Below are 20,331 nucleotides of genomic sequence, written 5' to 3'. Positions count from 1 at the left end.
TTCTGTCTTCAGTAATGTGTAGCAAAGCTCATGACTCTGTCTTCAGTAATGTGTAGCAAAGCTCATGACTCTGTCCTAAGTGATGTGTAGCAAAGCTCGTGACTCTGTCTTCAGTAATGTGTAGCAAAGCTCATGACTCTGTCCTAAGTAATGTGTAGCAAAGCTCGTGACTCTGTCTTCAGTAATGTGTAGCAAAGCTCATGACTCTGTCTTCAGTAATGTGTAGCAAAGCTCATGACTCTGGCCTTAGTAATGTGTGTAGCAAAGCTCATGACTCTGTCTTCAGTAATGTGTAGCAAAGCTCATGATTCTGTCTTCAGTAATGTGTAGCAAAGCTCATGACTCTGTCTTCAGTAATGTGTAGCAAAGCTCATGACTCTGTCCTAAGTGATGTGTAGCAAAGCTCGTGACTCTGTCTTCAGTAATGTGTAGCAAAGCTCATGACTCTGTCCTAAGTAATGTGTAGCAAAGCTCGTGACTCTGTCTTCAGTAATGTGTAGCAAAGCTCATGACTCTGTCTTCAGTAATGTGTAGCAAAGCTCATGACTCTGTCTTAAGTAATGTGATGCATAGCTTATGACTCTGGCCTAAGTAATGTGAAGCATAGCTCATGACTCTGGCTTTAGTAATGTGAAGCATAGCTCATGACTCTGGCCTTAGTAATGTGTGTAGCAAAGCTCATGACTCTGTCTTCAGTAATGTGAAGCATAGCTCATGACTCTGGCCTTAATAATGTGTGTAGCAAAGCTCATGACTCTGTCATCAGTAATGTGTAGCAAAGCTCATGACTCTGTCTTAAGTAATGTGATGCATAGCTTATGACTCTGGCCTAAGTAATGTTAAGCATAGCTCATGAATTTGGCTTCAGTAATGTGAAGCATAGCTCATGACTCTGGCCTTAATAATGTGTGTAGCAAAGCTCATGACTCTGTCTTCAGTAATGTGTAGCAAAGCTCATGACTCTGTCTTCAGTAATGTGTAGCATAGCTCATGACTCTTGCCTTGGTAATGTGAAGCATAGCTCATGGCTCTGGCTTAAGTAATGTGTAGAAAAGCTCATGACTCTGTCTTAAGTAATAATATGTATAGGAAAGCCCACGACTCTGTCTTAAGTAATGTGAAGCAAAGCGAAAGACTCTGGCTTAAGTAATGTGTTGCAAAGTGCAAGACTCTGGCCAAAGTAAATTATCATTGTTTGTCCTGAAGAAAACAGACCTTCATTGGCAAAGGCTTGTTAAGCATACATTTTCAAAGACAAATCTTTTATCATTTTTCTGTCATTCCTTATATCTCCCAATGATGTATTCTATTTCAGTAAGATCAAAAGCGACGTTTTCCACTGGAATGACTTCTAAGAGCGCATGACAATAGTTTCTGTATGATATTCCGATTATTCTGTAATAACATGAGCTGATTGTTGTTGCCTGGGTAACGAGAAATTCATATATCCTATCAAAAATGGAAATAAAAGTTTTGATTTAAATGAATGAGGTAACGGTTATTGTCTGGTTGTGAACATATCCCAAGAGTCTATAGTTTGAAGAGAAAGTTGAGTGGATGTTTCATGTATATTGTTGTTCTGTAATAATAAAACAGTATGTTTTCCATACAGAATTTCTATTACCGGTAACATTTTTATTCAAAAAGAATGGACATCATTTGATCTGGTTGCCAATAAAGTCTTCTTTATACTGACTCCATTAGCCTATTTCATGAACTGATTGCATCAATTTAAAACATGAAGATGAAAAAGTGATGTTACCTGGCACCGTTGCAATTAAACATTTCTAGGGCTTCAAAGAATGTACAGTTTGCTGTTTGATCATTTTTTTAAAGAAAAAAAGCAAATATCAGCTTTACCAAGAAAAAAAGCAATTTTTAGCTGTTAGTCCCAGGTGTAGGTCCACGAAGCTGAATATAGGCGATGATTCTTGTGATTAGCCAGTTTCTGAGAATTTATCAGCTAATCTTAGATTTTCAAAGAAAAATACTGTAGACTTTTGTTACATCCCTCATGGCATTAATTGTGCTGTTGTCATGGAGGGAAGTCTGTCTTAATTGGCACTGTAGTTTAACTTAAAAACTGTTTAAGTATTCAGCTGAAACTTGGTACTTATCATGAGAATGACTTACTCATGTGTGTGAGCTATGGTTCCATAAATTTGGCTGGAACGCTCATTGAGTTATGTTCCTTTTTCACATGATAGAATTCTGAACAAAGGCTTATGTGTAGATGGTTCCTTCACTTATTCCCCTTTTCTCACTGTGGTGAACTGGTCTATTTATGAAATAAGATATTTATTTAAAGCTTGAAAGACATAGTTAAAGACAAAGAAATAGGAATGAGAGCAACACTCATGTTAGCATATTCTGTTAAGTTTTCTAACTTGTTAATAAACTTGTTTGTCTGCTATGAAAGACATTGTCAAAATAAATGATGAATTTTACTATACAGTTCTGCAGAATGACACTAATTGTTTTATACAAGATTATCCCAAAATATATAACCCCCTGAACCTGTGATGATTATAAGACAGGTTAGATACAAGAGAGTGGTCTGATGCCTGCTCAAGGTTAGAGGGCTGGAAGCCTTGCCAAAAAGCCAGGCTTTTGAGGTGAAACTCTGTCATGTCTCCTACAGCATGCTGAAAAAGTCATGCTTGATTGTTTCTTATCAACATGCTGATTAAGGCATGTTTGATTGTTTTGTTCAACATGCTGAAAAAGGCATACTGGATTGTTTTGTTCTACATGCTGAAAAAGGCATGCTGGATTGTTTTGTTCTACATGCTGAAAAGGGCATACTGGATTGTTTTGTTCTACATGCTGAAAAAGTCATGCTGGATTGTTTTGTTCTACATGCTGAAAAGGGCATACTGGATTGTTTTGTTCTACATGTTTTTTTCCCACTTTGCCTGAGGAATAAGATTTTTTTTAACAAAAAATCATTTAGAATTATATTACAGCTGTAAACACATGACGCCATAGTCAGGTTTTATGGATAACAAGGTGGCATTTTTCACATAAATATCAATTATATTGCTAAAGAAACAACTGACAGGGTTCCAGAAAATATTTTATGTGTTAATGAGCTGCTGTGATGAATTTATTGTTTCTCATAGTACTTCTCCCCTATCTAGTAGTGCTTTGGCATAGAAATAATTATTTGTTAGTATTTAACATAGTCCTAGTTATTGGTGTGATGAATGTATATTTCTCCTGGGCAGAGAATGTGGAACGTTTTTCCTGTTACTTTGCATGTATAAATCCAGAGCCATTTGATGCCAAACCAATTAGCTGGTTTAAAACAGTACAATACAGCTGCTTCTGTTTTTGCCTCTTCTGTTTTTTCCTCTTCTGCTACTACTTCTATGAACATTGCTGCTGCTTCTACTGCTATTGCAGGAAAACATCCAGTGTCAATTTGTGATCACAATATAAACCTGAATGGTTAAGACAATGATTAAATGGATCCGTGGTCAAGTGGTTACACACTTGATTGTTAATCCAGGGGTCGCAGGTTCGATTTCCGGCAGCAACACTAAAAAAATACTAATTGTCTTCTGGAAGGGACTTAAGATGGGGGTCCCGTGTGACAGTACTATACACTGGTGCACTTTAAAGAACCGTACGCACGCACTCACACACCCCCACACACACACACCCAATTTGCTTCCTACCTTTGGTCACAGGCCTAATGAATGATTTGGGCTTTCTTAAAAGATGTCTATAATAGATATACGTCTTCTTAAGCAAATCAAATTAGTTGTAATATGGGAAAAACAGTCCATTATTCCTGAAATAAGAGCCATTCATGGCAAATGAGAAGTCTTCATTGAGCTTTAAGGAGAAGAAAGTATAGGTTTTAAGTATAAGAAAACTGCTTATCTTTAGATTGTTCACGAGAAAGCAGGGATATTTGGCAGGGCTGTATAAAATTATATTGTTTGCTGTTAGGCTGTTTCGGTGTCTGCACTTACACAGGTTTTCTATAGAGTATGATCCGAATCTGTTACAGTTGTACAGTTTGGCAGCGGCATTGTTGTGCAAAAACTTTAACGTTGACATTACGCAAAGAATGTTCAAGATATTTGATTTAAACTTGGTACACATGCTGCATTTATTCTGACAATTTGACTGGAAAAAAATAACAACAGGCAAGGATTTATTTGTTCACTATGCGGGTTCGGTTTGGGAAGACCGAATTCTTGGCATTTATCTCTTTGAAAGATGCTAGAACAGTGTCTGGCCACTACTTGTTTGTATTAAGAAATTATTGTCTTCTGTGCTTGCTTATAGGACTACATTTCAATGGTTTTATGTCTCTAGACTTTTGGGGAATTCAATTGTTTCCATGCAACCCTGTTTCATTTTGGTAGATTGTGGGTTTTAAACACATTGTATGTAACGTAATTCAACCATTCAAATTTGAAACTTTGCAGAATTAATTACTGCGTAATGTAATTGTTATTTGTATAACAGGTTATAATGAAAGACAACTTTCCAATCTTTGTTCTGAATGTCTCTTAGCATATGTCTGTTGCCAAGGAAATATATTGTCGATTAAATTTATCAGTTATCAACCTTTTATGTGGATAAGATGTTGAGATGTTTTCTTAAGTTACAGGCAACTGTTTGCAACCTTAAATGGTCTGTATTTTTTTTCAAGAATAGTTTGCATTATAAGCTTGTGAGACATGGAAAAATGTAATAAGAAACTTTGAAACCAGTTAATGGACTGATGTTTGGTGTATATTACAATCATATTAATAATATATTTTTCTACTGAATAGAAAAACATTCCTATTGGGCTTGAAATTCCCGAGATTCCAGTTATTTTCGCCAGTCCTGTGAGTTCGAGTCAACCGGGTTCGACTGTTAATCTTGTTTAACACCCATTGCAAAAATATCAGTTTTAAATAAATATTTTAATATTTCTGACATAATTTTTTTTCACATATAATATTATGTATTAGTGCAAATTGTATCAGTTATCTGTTCAGGAAAGATCAATGAGCTACGATGTGTTATAATACATCCATCTAATCAATATAAAGGTTGATGACCGTTTAGGGTTTTCAAAATGTTGCTTTGTTTTGAGATTTCATTGAACAAGCACACTTAAATGAAAATATATGTGTCTCTTGAAAGTCTTATTATACTGTCAATAAATTTTATAAATTGTATTATATTCAGATAAAAATCTCAAACTTGACATTATAGTTCCAAATGGGAATAAAAGGTGTTGTCATTCAAGAAATGTGAGTACTTAGTGGTACTTTTTTTTCTAAATCTTAGAAAACATATTTGGTGGTATCAAACACTCATGACTTCCCTGATATAGCTGGCCATGAGTCTTATGTATGAACTTTCCTGGACAAAATAAAGGTTGTTGGTGCTGTAAGTGAGTGACCACTTGTGAACTATGGCTGGACTGCCATTCATGGCGCTGTTATCTGATATACAATACCACATTAGCATACAATTATCTGATTATTAATGAGCCTAAAGGCTAGTAAGTCTAACTCAATTTTTGTATTCAAGACATTAGTCTTTGACCCCTTAGTTATAACCAATGAAAAGGTTTTATCATTGATGCATCTATTTAATGATAAGTAGGAGGCATTGTCAGGGCATGCTTTCCTCTTAGAAAGTAGAACAAAGTGTTTTCTGGTGAATAAAAGACCAAAATTAGCCCCATTTTCAACTCAAACATAACATTTAGTTCTAGTCTTGGTGTTGTTGGTGTCATCAGCAGCAAAGTCATCGGCCTGGCGCAGAAGTACAAAGCTTGAACCTTGCCCATAACTCAAAAACATTTTTGTATGAAGCTTGGTACTCAGGAATGAACTTTGGAGCCAGGAACAATACGCATATTCATGGCAAGGTTTTTAACTCTTGCTTTAATCATTGTTAAGGAGTTATGCCCCTTTTTTGTCTGAAAAACAAAAGACGAGCGATAGCGTTCCATCTGCTGGACTCTTCTTGAAAGTCTTGGACCTTTGATGAGTCACATGATTGATGCTTTATGCGTATAAATAAGTCTTTTTTGAAACCTAAATAACATAAAGAGATTTTGTTGGTAAATGTAATTGCATGGATGGCAATTTTCTTCTTTTCAGCTGATTTCCTCTTTTTTGGCCACAATTCTTGAAATTTGTTGCCTTTTATCTGATCCATACAAAAAATGAATTTTCATATTAAGTGTGATGTGGATACTCCTGTTTTGTACTGGTTTACTCTTCTTTTTTTTTTTACATATTTGCATTGGCATCCATCCCTGTAATTGCTGTTCAATTGTTTCGGTCTTGTTTAACACATGTTTGAAAGCTTTGCCTATGTTAAGCTAGGCCTTATCAGGAAAATGGAAGCTGGTGCGCAATTTAAAACAAATCAGTTTTGTTTTAAAACCCTGGGAAATTACTTAAAGATAAAGTCACCTTGCCACATCAGGATTTCAGCATTCTTAAGTATTTAAGTATGTTTTTTCACACTAGTGTTTCATTGATACGGACAGCATTTGGGGATGTTACTTCTGAATGACTCATAGAACTACCACTTGACAAACACTTTGCCGCAGTGGCTGAGAGAAAATGAAAGTTGCTATTGGATTTTATAAGTGCATATAGATATACAGCTCGGAAAACACAAACATTGGCGTATAGTGGATGGATCATGATGGATGCATTACATGAGGATATTCTGTGAAGATATTCGGGTATTGTGATAAAGAAGCTGGGTATATTGTGGTGTAGATTTTGTATGGGATAGATATTATGGAAAAGGAGGGTTCAAGATTTTGGCACAAATATGTGCATTCTAGAATAATTAGTGGATGAAAATTAATGGATTGAGAGTGGTTGCAATGGGGATTAAAACAATTCCTACAGGTATTTAGCCAAATTAAATGCTGATCTGTGCCGCGCATGATTATTATAAAGCTGTAAATAAAAAAGATGTTGAAATATACGGATGGAGTTTTCACCATGGAAAAACGAAATGCTGTATGTAATCATAGGTTTTAAAGAAATAAACTGCTGAACCAAACTTAAAATTTGTGCTTCTCACAATTTCCCAAGAAAACTGTAAACTCTCAAGATGTACAAAATGTTTGGGTATGGAAGCGGAAGCCTGAGGTCAGACTGCTCCGGGTATTTGGACCTACATGGTTCCCTGCCTTGTTACGAGACTGCGGTGTTCCTCGGTGAGGGTATTAGCGAGGCAGAGGAGAGTATGGATGACACGTCAAACTCGCATTATAGCGAGGCCTCCGATACCGGCGCCATGTCGATAACCTCAAGTTTGAGTAGTCTTAGCTTTTTTCCATATACGACTCGCCGGCGAAACTCGTCGGCATCGTCTAATGTATCAGGAAGTCAGAAAAGCATACATTGTAAGGAAGTGACTATGTACGGATTGTGCGATGTTGTAGGACATGATTTATGGAAAGATAACCCAGAACAAGATCGGTTTAACACGTTTTCAGTGTCAGAAACTGAATTGACTAACGTCATAGGCTACCTTGAAAATCAAATTGAGTCACATAAAACCAAAAATAGGGTGTCAGAGTCCTGTGAAAGCTCTGATAATGTTATAAACAGTGTTCACGATGATTTGGGTCAGCCGGAAGGAGTGCCCCAAAAAGTCACCTTCATTCTGGATACATACTGCCATATATACATGTATAGGTGGGTACCATGTTATTTGTAACAGAAGTTTATTGTATATTGTTGTTATTTTCAAACCTATTTCAAGCACAGTAATCGCATATCATAGGCAGTTATTGAGTTAAAACATTAAGGTGACGACCTGTTATTAAATTAACACACATTTGGATTGCCTTATTTTCCTATAATGTTCCATGTTTTTTCTGGGAATCATTATATGTATATATAATTGCCTTATTATCCAATAAGGTTGCCATACATTTGCTATGCAATGCCCCCAAAAATGGAAAGGGTCTTTTCTTTGATAATGTATAACAAAATGATTTCAAGCAATACGTACAAAGCTGTTCGGAAATAATCCTTAGAATACAACCTACATTTTCAGCCAATGAAATTGCAGATATGCGTTCATTAAGTTCTAACTATGCTTAATCTTTAAGAATTTCAACTTTTGTCAGATTTAGCATTGACAATGGATCAGCCAGTGTGGTTACGTATTCTAAGACAGTTAGATGACCTAAAGTAATATTTAAATGATTAGGAATGGGCTTGTTCGCTATGTCACTCCACCCATTCTTAATCATTAAAATGTTACTTTATGTCATCTAACTATTACTTAAAAACCACCATCTTATGAATGCTGTATAGCAGCTGATTATTCTGGTAGGAATTCTCAAAGATATTGATGCATTAGTTTTAATGGATAGACTAAGTAGTTTTACCTTCATTAATCTTAAAGCAGTTACCAGTCACAGGAGACAAGTGAAAGCTGGCAAACTTGTGGGTGGAGGTATTGATTGTTGTGGGGAGATTCAGGCTCCTGCAGAAATCTGGTGTAATGTTCCACAAATGGGTGGACATATAGACACATACAGAGCCATCTTATCATGCCAACAAACCATTTGTCTTTATTTTTGTCATTCAGACTTTCCTGAAATAACCTAGCTTTGTAGTGGTGACACTTTTAAAGCCATACATGTATACTAAGATTTATTTGGCTGGTATCCTAAAATGTGGTATGTTTCTCCTATTGCAATATTCTTGCCAGTTTTCGATTGAGTCTTAGACAGGCTTTACCAAAAACCCGCATGAAAGTCAATGATAGCTAACAAGCTAGCATTTTCAGCCACATTGTTTCCTGTTTTTGTCTTTGATGTACATGTTTTGGAGCCAATTGTGTGAAGTAGGGTCATACATCAATACATTCTGAAAGAGAGATCAGTCAGTGCTCAGTACAAGAATAGCTGTCTTGGTTTGATTCAAGGTTCAAGATTCCTTGGTTCAAGTCTGCAAGATGTTTGTGTTAAGAATGCTGAACAGTGGAAGCTGGGTCTGTGTTCACTGATGTCAAAAGTCTTAGTTTAACAGACTCAGAAATGGAAAGTAAGAGGGTGATGTCCCTTGAAAAAATGAGCCAATTTACGACAATTTACCAGAAATAAAATTTAACATTTTCAAGACTTTTAGCGCATAATAAAAATAAGAAAAATACAAGAAGTAACATCAGAGATATTAATTTTGGACAAGCACTATCCATTGTTGCTGACATTAAATTGTAAGCAACCATTTATCGATTGTACTCGATAATAATTTCATCACTATCGATATAAGAAAAGATTGTTATCTGTGACATTTACAGCATCTTTTAACATCTTTGGTTTTGAGGAGGACATTAAGGGTTTAAGATTAAGATTTGCGCCTTCAAGTTCAGATTCAAAACTGATTGTGAAAAGGGAGGTCATACTTTAAACCTAAACCAGAACTAGGAGACATGGACACTTGTGGCAAGAGGCATTGGAACCATTGAAGTACTTGTCTGAGCCACAAACAGTCCGGCGCCGCATAGTCTTACTGTCTTGTGAAGAAAGTGTTTTGAAAGAGTGAATTAATGAAAGTGTAAGTCATTAGTTCATAGTTAAAAGTGGATTTGTTTGGTGTTTGAGGTGTCCACCTCTCATCAAAGAGATCTTCATAGGGTTGATTCAAGGAGCAAGGGCAGTTTCTCACGCCTTTGAATGAGCCTTTAGCTTCAAGCTGATTCAGCTCAAAAATGCAGACATTAAAATGTAGTAATTCATGTGCTTGTTCTGTGCTTCCAGGTTCATTTTATGTTCCAAACTATTAAATTAGGAAGTTGGACATCAATTTTGCATCATTGACTGCATTTTAGAAAAAAATTGTATCATGATCCAACACATTGCTGTTCTATTTCCAGGACAATTTTGTCTGTTTCCACTTAGACAGTGTCATGTCATGGTTGCTCAAGAACTCTCCTTGCAGTGAAACTTACCAATTTTGGACAAAATTCTACATTAATATTTTCTCTTGTACAAGATTGCATGTGCAAATTCCGCTGCTCTTTGCATGTAGAAAACAGAAAATACACAGTATTATAAGTTCTTGCAACATAAATTTCCTGATACTTTGACTCCTACAAATTCCTGCAGAAAACAAGTTAAATTGTGCCCTGCTTTTGTAATTCCTGCAGAAAACTAGTTTAAGTGTGCCTTTCTTTTGAAATCCCTAAAGAAAACAAACAGCATGATAAAAATCTTGCAAGAAAAACTTATACTTACCACGCAGTTATGTTTTACTGCAATCGTTTGCAATGACATATTTTCTAGATATTGCCATGATAAATGTCAAAGGTGTGTTTATGCAGTGGTTAAATTTCAGGGAGATTTATTTCCCTGCAGTCTCATATCAGGGACAGTTGGAATATATTTTACCTACTTTGTAAGCTGTTTCGAATGTAAACATAAATATGTTGTTTTTATAAAATTATTTTATGATCTCATTTATTGCGACTGTTGCATATATTTGCATCATACATTTGCATCATACTTGACACCCCTTAGTCTTGCTGTTGCATACATTTGCATCATACTTGACACCCCTTCAAGAAGAGTGTTGCTGTTGCATATATTTGCATCAAACTTGATACCCCTTAGTCTTGCTGTTGCATACATTTGCATCATACTTGACACCCCTTCAAGAAGAGTGTTGCTGTTGCATATATTTGCATCATACTTGACACCCCTCCAAGAAGAGTGTTGCTGTTGCATATATTTGCATCATACTTGACACCCCTTCAAGAAGAGTGTTGCTGTTGCATATATTTGCATCAAACTTGATACCCCGTCTTGCTGTTGCATACATTTGCATCATACTTGACACCCCTTCAAGAAGAGTGTTGCTGTTGCATATATTTGCATCATACTTGACACCCCTTCAAGAAGAGTGTTGCTGTTGCATATATTTGCATCAAACTTGATACCCCTTAGTCTTGCTGTTGCATACATTTGCATCATACTTGACACCCCTTCAAGAAGAGTGTTGCTGTTGCATATATTTGCATCATACTTGACACCCCTTCAAGAAGAGTGTTGCTGTTGCATATATTTGCATCAAACTTGATACCCCTTAGTCTTGCTGTTGCATATATTTGCATCATACTTGACACCCCTTCAAGAAGAGTGTTGCTGTTGCATATATTTGCATCATACTTGACACCCCTTCAAGAAGAGTGTTGCTGTTGCATATATTTGCATCATACTTGACACCCCTTCAAGAAGAGTGTTGCTGTTGCATATATTTGCATCATACTTGACACCACTTCAAGAAGAGTGTTGCTGTTGCATACATTTGCATCATACTTGACACCCCTTCAAGAAGAGTGTTGCTGTTGCATATATTTGCATCATACTTGACACCCCTTCAAGAAGAGTGTTGCTGTTGCATATATTTGCATCAAACTTGATACCCCTTAGTCTTGCTGTTGCATACATTTGCATCAAACTTGGCACCCCTCCAAGAAGAGTGTTGTTTTTGCATATATTTGCATCAAACTTGGCATCCCTTCAAGAAGAGTGTAGCTGTTGCATATATATTTGCATCGCACTTGACACACATTTAAGAAGAGTGTAGCACCAGCTAACATGCTATGTGTAGCCCTTTTGTTTTTCCCTATTGTCACAATAGCTTTGATGAAGTTGACATCTGGAGTGTGATTTTGGAAACTCGAACCATTGCCATAATAACAACATGTGTGTAGCAAGGCCCATATTAACTCTTGCTTTGATTATGGTCTAGTGATGGCCCTTATTGACTGGAGCCCCACCCCCACCCCTCAGACAAGTGCTGGGATCCGCTTGTTGTGCTCTTGCTTTAGCTCCTTTAATAAGTTTGTCATCCAAAGTGCAGAATGTCAGACTGCATACTTTGCAATGGAGATGATATTGATGAGGAGGTGCATTTTGAGAGTATATGGAATACGAATGAGGCATTTGACTTGTAGATGTGCTCTGTATGATTGGCAGGCTTTCGTGGGGTGATTGCACTGCCTAGAAATAATCTACATTTTGTGAAGTTTGTGTAAACAAAAGTAAAAAGTGTCAAGTACTTCACATGATTGTTTACAAAAAAATAAATAATTACTGTTCATAAAATAATAAACAGTATTGTTTTACAAAATAATTACTGTTGTTCACTAGGAATATGTTGCTTATTTTAAATATATATACTGAATATTTATGTAAGATTCACAATTTTTCACAATATTGTGGCATTTAAAATTGTCTTTTTTCTCCGTAATGTTATACATGCTCATGTATGGTGGTTTAATTAAGACACTAGAAGACAAATCGCTCAGCGTCTGTTTCTCATTTGTTGTTTGAAATTCTTGTCAGTTTTCTCGGTCTCCGGATTATCTCAAATCTCCCTTCTGCTTGCAATCAATAATTTGTTTCATTTTGAATTGAAGTTTCTCAAATGTTGTCATTGATGTGTTTTTATAACAATCTCTCAAATGTCGTCATTTATATTGCCTTTTCTTTTTTAAATCCCGCCAATTAATATTTTCATATTAAAATGTGCAATTTTCAACTACTTTTTTTCACATCTGCATCATTGCTGAAAACATAAATTATATCTTGTTCCAAAGAAATTTGTATAAAAAATTTGCTTAACTAATAGATTTGCAATTGTTATTAATTGCCATGATCTCTTTAAAATTACCAATGGTGAATATCAGTCAGATTTGATGATCTGAAATTGTTTCTTGCACGCCAATGCCTAATTCAAGAAGTAATGGAAAACATGTTATCCAAGGAGAGAAACCTTTCTTGTGATATGTCTCAAACAAATATCTCTTTTTTGAGACTGACGTCATGCAGTAATTCGTTTTGGTTTTTTCTCGGATAAAAAAGGCACTATGCATCACAAGATCCGGTGCGATTACGTCTATTGCCATTGCTAAGAAATGATTCAAACAGGTTTCTCTATTTTGGAGACAATAATGGTATAATGCATTCAATTTCTTTGACAGAAAAGGTTCCATCAGGGCTGTGATTTGTCTGTGGCTTTGCCAAGATTCCAGGGACCAAAAAAAAAAAAAAGGAAAATAAAAACCATATATTTATTTTAATTTTCTTAAAAATGTGAATTGGTTGCTTGTGGTTGTTAGTTTATTTGTTGTTGATATTGACACTCCTGTTTACTTCACATTTGAAGTTAGAACAGCCTTCAAAAGGACCTCTAAAAAGATGATCTAATTTGCTTCTCCGACAGAGTGCTTCATCCATATTGACCACCATGGAGGGCCTAAAGGGGCCCCCAAACCTATCCCCTCAAACCTATCCCCCCAAACCTATCCCCCCAAACCTATCCCCCCAAACCTATCCCCCCAAACCTATCCCCTCAAACCTATCCCCCCAAACCTATCCCCCCAAACCTATCCCCTCAAACCTATCCCCCCAAACCTATCCCCCCAAACCTATCCCCCCAAACCTATCCCCTCAAACCTATTACCAGAGTCGTTTCAGCCCATCAGCTGCCAGGTCATTTACATCCCTGACCATTCAGCTGCAAAATGAATCGAAAATATTTCTTCCTTTTCGAGACGATGATGTCATAATTCACTTTCTGTATAGGAAAGGCACTCTAATGCCTCATGCATCCGGAGGGTGGGTGGTCCTTACGTCAATTCCCCCCAGATACGTGAGATAATATTATTTGGTGATTCATTCTGTATTTGCATTAAGGCGGGATCTGATGTCTTCCAGGGTCAACAACCTTACAGTTTGAGATGACGTCTAAGATTTATTCCTTGTTGGGCGCCATACAATTTCAGGGACATTCCCAATATCTTTTAAAGCATTAATAATGTACGATGCTTTAGCTTTCAGGGCTAATTTTCAATTATTAATTATTTGTTTCAGCCATGCCTTTAAAGGCTTTCAAGAAAAAGTTTAAGCATTCATTAAAAACATAATCCCTCTATAATTAATTCTGTTTTCATCATTGATTGATTGAACAAATGTGTTGGCTGAACAAATGTGTTGGCTGATTTGAAATATTTTTACAGAATAATTCTGTTAGTTTTTATCATCTGTTCATTAGGAACATATTAATGTAGTTTTGTTAATTGAGCTGTAATTATTTACCATAAATGGCTTTATTTCATAAACCTGATTTAAATTGCTATGATTAGCAGAAAATGAGGTAATTTAAATTCATTGCTGATTCCTCATTTAGATTTGAGTGTGTATGTAAACTTGATACATTAGTTGGGTTTGGAAGATGGAAAATCAATGTTGTCCTTTTTTAGGACCATGTAAATTATCAGAAACCAAGATAAAATGTCAGGCCTTGTGTACACCTTTACCTGTAATTAGACAAATCTCCATTTTATCATCTCACCTTAATTAGTTTTCCTGTTTGTTTTTTAGCTTCTCTTTGTTTAGGAAGACAAAAAGTCAGACAGTTGCTTTACAGTTGCTTTGGTTTCATCTGCATTGTCATGCAATATAATCTTTAACCTAGGTCAAAACTCAAAACCCTGTCAATATATTCAAATGAAACTTGATACACAAGCAGCAAGAGGCAATACGCACATGTACAGCAAGGCCCATAACTCTGGCTATTAAAATAGTGAGTTGTGCCCCTTGTTTGTCTGAAAAACAAGGATAAATGAGCCTTTGTTGTTAGCTCACTCTTATTAAAAAATTTATAGGTAATTCCATAGTCTAAGTGTTGTCATTATGACCTGTTAAAACATTTGGCCGTACTCTGAAAGCCCCATAATAAACTGAGAAAAACAAGCAAGTGTTGACATCAGTTTGGCGTTCTCTTGTTTTAGTCTTTTTTATATGTCGGCCTTTATTTACATAAGCAAGATGGAGCTTTTGTCCGGTGGATGTAAATGTTCTTCAATAAAAAAACAACATCCCCCGCGATGTATCCATAATGTGCCAAAGTTCCATTAACAGGACAAGAAAAGCATGTGACTTCTGGTTTATTTGACTTGGTAATGTCTGGGAAAATATAAATGTATATGTCCTTCACTTGAGTGATTGTTCAGATAGAATTGCAGATATAATGTAAACAAAATGAGGCCATTATTTATCTGAGAAATTGCATGCCCCAAGGGGAATGTGTTCCATGTGCTGGTTGGATTAGGGATGTTGGACCTCATCTGGTGTTTGTCCCACAGGAGGTATTCTGGAAAATGAATGCACCGTCACATGTATAAATGCATTTAAATGCTATCATTGTCACAATGGTAAGGGTTTTAGAAATGTTTATTAACTTCAATGCTAAATAAAACCATACAGTTCTACAGAATTTGTTCAAGCCTTTTAGTTTGTACTAATTTCTTTTAGCTCGATTGTGACAAAAGCTGACTATTCTAAGCTTATGGAATAACTCTCAAGTCTGTTTCCTGGGTAGAAACTAGTCCTGTGGTCCATTTTGTGAGGCCGTGAGAAAGTATCCCTGGTGGGTATCGAACCCACAACCCATTTGGTGAGAGGCGAACAACTATACCCCTAGATCACTCTCACAAGCCTTTTAGTTTTTGAGACAGGATCAGGATGTCTGAAGATTCATTCTCCTTATAAGTTGTGGCAAACATTTTAAGGTGGAATGCGAAACCATTTTTGGAAGGTTAATGACTTAGTTAAATAACATTAAGGCAATGTTCTGAAATTCCACTACAAAATAAAAAATTCTGATACATTTTATAGGTTTCTAGGGACTGCACTTGTCAAATCCACCATTCTGTAAATTGGAAAAACGACCTGAAATTGTCACTTAGCTTGATGTAGCCAGTTTTATATTCTTGATTAGCTGAAAATAGAGATCTTTTAAAATGTCACAGCAGCGACTCCATGGTAAGTGCTGGTAATGATAGGGTTGACATTTTACCTGAGCATGCAATTAAAGTAGGGGAAAATACTGAAAGGAAGGTTGCACAGTCCATTCAAGAAAGTATAGAATTGCACTATTCTGGTTAATCAACATGTTCGTTCTGGGTGATGTGATAGATTGTCTGTTGGTTAATCAACATGTTCGTTCTGGGTGATGTGATAGATTGTCTGTTGGTTAATCAAGATTTTCTGTCTGACAGGTTTGAATGAACAAGCCTGAATTCTAACACTACTTCTTGGCATCAACATTTTTCAACAAGCCCTGCAATTTATGATGTTCCGATGATCGATTATAATCGAAAATCAAGATTGAAAGTCTGGACAAACATTGGTTTTTCGGACTTTCCTGGGTAGATGTAACATAAAACCCAATGCACTTACAAATGGCGGCTGTTTACATATTGAAGAACTTTCTTGTTCTGTTATAATCTATTAACATATCATCACACATATCAGCATGTTTGTGGAACATACTGTTAATGGTTATTTTTTTACATTAAATTATGTCAGAAAGTGAGAAGCTGCTATTTGATTATCTATCTTGCTTATAAATATGAATACACAACAACAACACTAAATAACTCTAAACATACACATAACATAATGGTAGATAACGATTACGAGTTATTGTAAAAGAATAAAACTACAGTAAAGGTATTATCAGAAACCGATTGTACTATCGATAATCAGTCACTTCAGTGGACCCGATTACCGATAGTCAAACTGGAAACGCTTCCCAACCTGCTATATAAAATTCAGAATTAGAGCCAGCCACAAAAGCATTTTACCTGTTCAGGGCTTACCAGCTTCTACTGCTTTTATTCACCCATAGGTTTATATATGATCTCTGTTTTTACATATTATTATCTTAGGGAATATGAGAGTTATTTGGGACTGAGAGTGTCCCTCTAGGTTTTAGTAGCAGTTGATTATTACATGTCTTTTATTCTTATTTTCCAGGAAAGCAGACTTGCGGGAACTCAAACTCCTTCAGAAGAATGAGAACAAACAGTACCAGGACCTCATATACAAGGCCCAAATGGCGCGGGAGATGCAGGATAAGAAGTTTGAGTCTGACATGCAGGTATGGATAGAGAAATACCCTTAGTAGTCTATCATTTGCCTGTCTGTATTTCGTAATGTCAAAGCCTTGATAAAGGGATATTGTGTGACCTTGCCATTACTCAATAAACATTCAAGATATGCACATGAAAGGTTGCATTGACATTGAACAATAGTGTATCAAGGTCATCAACTCTGACTTTAATATACTTAACTTAAAGTAATAATGTACTTTGGAGAAATAAATTAGTACAAGTCTATTATGCGCTTGTCTGTATTTTGAAATGTCCTCGCAGTGGTGATGGATTCATGCGAAAATTGTGACCTTGCCGTAACTCAAAAAAAATTGTTCCAAAATATTCAGATGAAACTTGGTGCTCGTAATGACATTTAAAGAATTTGTGACGGGGCAAATAACTCTGACTTTTAATAGTAGTTGGGTTATGCCCCTTAACAATTTGAGGAAAACTGGAAAGCTTTTAGGCATACTGGTGTGATGCACTCTTGTTTCATAAGCCCAGGACAAGTTGAAATACTTGTAATAATTGGATCTTTAGGCATGTAATTTACTTATGAATATTTTTGCCATGAACACTTGGTCTTTCAACAGCCAAAAACAACTTGATACACTTAATGGCATTTAAAAGAATATATATATAGCATACGGTATTATACTTGCTTGGGGTTAAAGGCAGAAAGTATCAAAACTGTCTGTAACTTACTATGACTTAGTACCTTCTGGCTTTATAATTAATAATAAACCCACATTTGGTAAATGCGTAAAAACCTTCTGGCTTTATAATTAATAATAAACCCACATTTGGTAAATGCGTAAAAATGATGAAGTACTTGTCCAATCATAAACAAATCACACTAGGAACCCAACTTAATGTTTGGAATTCATAGTGAATTTTTTACAATAATTTATAGAAGAATAACGAGGGGAAGCACCCATTGAAATACTTATAGAAAAACAGAATCATCACTCGTGTTAGAGTTAAAACTGTAAGGTTTTCATCATGCATTATGATGGGGTTTTTTTCTGACTTGATGCCAATGTCACTTAAAAACGTCTTGATTATAAGGAAGTAAAATTTTGATTGCAGCTAATTGCCATACATTGACATTGTTCTCAAACAATGATATATTTTTTTGGTTTTTCAAGGAATATCTAGTAAGTGGAAGCCTTTGTTCATGTAAACCATGCACTTGACCAAACTATGGTTGGATCTGGATTGGACCGGATGATAATATTTACTGGCATTTGATTGGCTAATATTATATTATTATTTTTTCTGGGATTTCTGGTCTGTTTTTCGCACAACTCATTCTTCCTTGATATGATACTGATATCATACCATGACCAAGTGATGTTCTAGAAAACATCATACCATGACCAAGTCATGTTCTAGAAAACATTAACTTGTGAAGGTCTATATGCAAATTAAAGTGTTGCACTTGCTTACTCATTGAATGTTAATTGTGCAGTGAAATCAAGTGCTATAGTCCAAGAATATAATTATGTCTACAAGTTTGCATGACTTAACTTAAGATGGTTAGGTTTCCATTTTTTTTTCAAAATGTTTTTTTCAATTATTCAGCCATTCCCAATAAAACATGTTTTATTTGGAAAGAAATGTAAAGGTATTGTCATACCCTTGCTGTCTTTGCCAGCAATGTCATACAAAAAATCAACTTTATGTGATAACTCTAAAACTGATCATGATACACTCATGTAAAGCAAGGCCCATAACTCTGGCTGTAATAATTGTAGAGTTATGCCCCATGTTCAACATAAATAAGAACAACAGATGAGCAATGGCATTTGCTCTATAATGCTCTTGTCTGTTTGTCAAGAAACAGTCATGATATTGTCAATGCTATGTGGTTGCCATTGCCATGTGGTTGCCATTGCCATGTGGTTGCCTTTGACATGTGGTTCCATTTCCATGTGGTTGGCATTGCCATGTGGTTGCTATTGCCATGTGGTTGCTATTGACATGTGGTTGCCATTGCCATGTGGTTGTCTTTGACATGTGGTTCCATTGCCATGTGGTTGTCATTGCCATGTGTTGCCTTTGACATGTGATTCCATTTCCATGTGGTTGTCATTGCCATGTGGTTGTCATTGTCATGTGGTTGCTATTGACATGTGGTTGCCATTGCCATGTGGTTGCCTTTGACATGTGGTTCCATTGCCATGTGGTTGCTATTGACATGTGGTTGCCATTGCCATGTGGTTGTCATTGCCATGTGGTTGCTATTGACATGTGGTTCCATTTCCATGTGGTTGTCATTGCCATGTGGTTGCTATTGACATGTGGTTGCCATTGCCATGTGGTTGTCATTGCCATGTGGTTGCCCAATAACTCAAAAATCATAACGCTTTTTTGTCATGTTCAACAAACCCAAGTAGTGCTACTTTATCATTTGCCGGGGGGTGCTTTGGAGACCTACAACAAGCTTTCCTTTGCACTATTCTTCATCTGAATGACTTCCAGTCAATAATCATGTTCACTTGTCCAATGATATAAATGGAAGTTCTTGCACCAGTCTTAATTTGTCTGAAAACTGCACAAACTTGAGGTGTGTCCTTGAGACTGTATCACGCAAAAGTCTGAGAAATTTCTACTGGAAAATTTTGCTAGATATGTTATTCTCTCAGGCCTTGGTACAATCTTCCGAATTTCTCCATTTGTCACTCTGGTCTTTTGTCTATGCAAACTGGAAGTGAAAGTGCAATTAGTTTGTTAACAAATTTAACAATTTTCTGCCATAATGGGTTGTAAATCCCATAGCTAATTCAGATGGTAATGGTTTTAGTACATACGTTTAATTTTGGTCTTGTCATTGTGTACAGACTTCGTAAGTAATTGTTTGAGTTTAAAAATTCTGCCTGTCAGAAAATGGAATTATAGTACATGTGTACCTAAATTAGTTGTGAGATTTCTGTTTCAGACTTGATCAAGATTAATAAGTACTCTGAATGATATTGAAAAGTGTGCAGATTTCAATGATGAGAGAAACAATTGAATATTTAATTCCTGATATAAGTAGATCTACCCATACAAAGGAATGGTTCTACCTTAAATGATAATGTTTGCTCCATCCCATTAGTAGGGACAATACTCTCAGTCCATTAATACGATTTCTCAGTAATGCATTGTTTTAAATGTAGAACTTGAAATTGACAATGATAATTTTGTATGCCATATATAGAAATCATTGTTTCTGTATAGGCCGCACCAAATTGATGTTTTGTTCTACAGATTTTTTGAAAATGTGAAAAAAATAATTCATTTTTGTGTGACTGCTCTTCTATGTTCATTCGTAATCAGATTTTGTTGTTGTACCTAGCTTTATTGAAAGCTAAAATTTTATCGATTCCTATGCAA

At 35.9% G+C, this 20,331-nt stretch overlaps 1 protein-coding gene across 2 annotated transcripts in view; it reads left to right on the top strand.

Annotated features, from left to right (window-relative positions):
* LOC128211505 (serine/threonine-protein kinase 10-like) overlaps positions 1 to 20,331 on the top strand; it is a 62,916-nt gene that overhangs the window by 28,912 nt on the left and 13,673 nt on the right. For both annotated transcript variants that reach the window (XM_052916371.1, XM_052916370.1), the window contains one exon: positions 16,835 to 16,958. In XM_052916371.1, coding sequence (XP_052772331.1) covers positions 16,835 to 16,958 — 124 coding nt within the window. The remainder of the gene's footprint in view (positions 1 to 16,834; positions 16,959 to 20,331) is intronic.

Source organism: Mya arenaria, chromosome 12 (genome assembly GCF_026914265.1).
Source record: "Mya arenaria isolate MELC-2E11 chromosome 12, ASM2691426v1".
NCBI classification, from domain to species: Eukaryota; Metazoa; Mollusca; class Bivalvia; order Myida; family Myidae; genus Mya; species Mya arenaria.
Note: the sequence above shows the minus strand (reverse complement) of the source record. Positions and strands in the feature narration are given on the sequence as shown.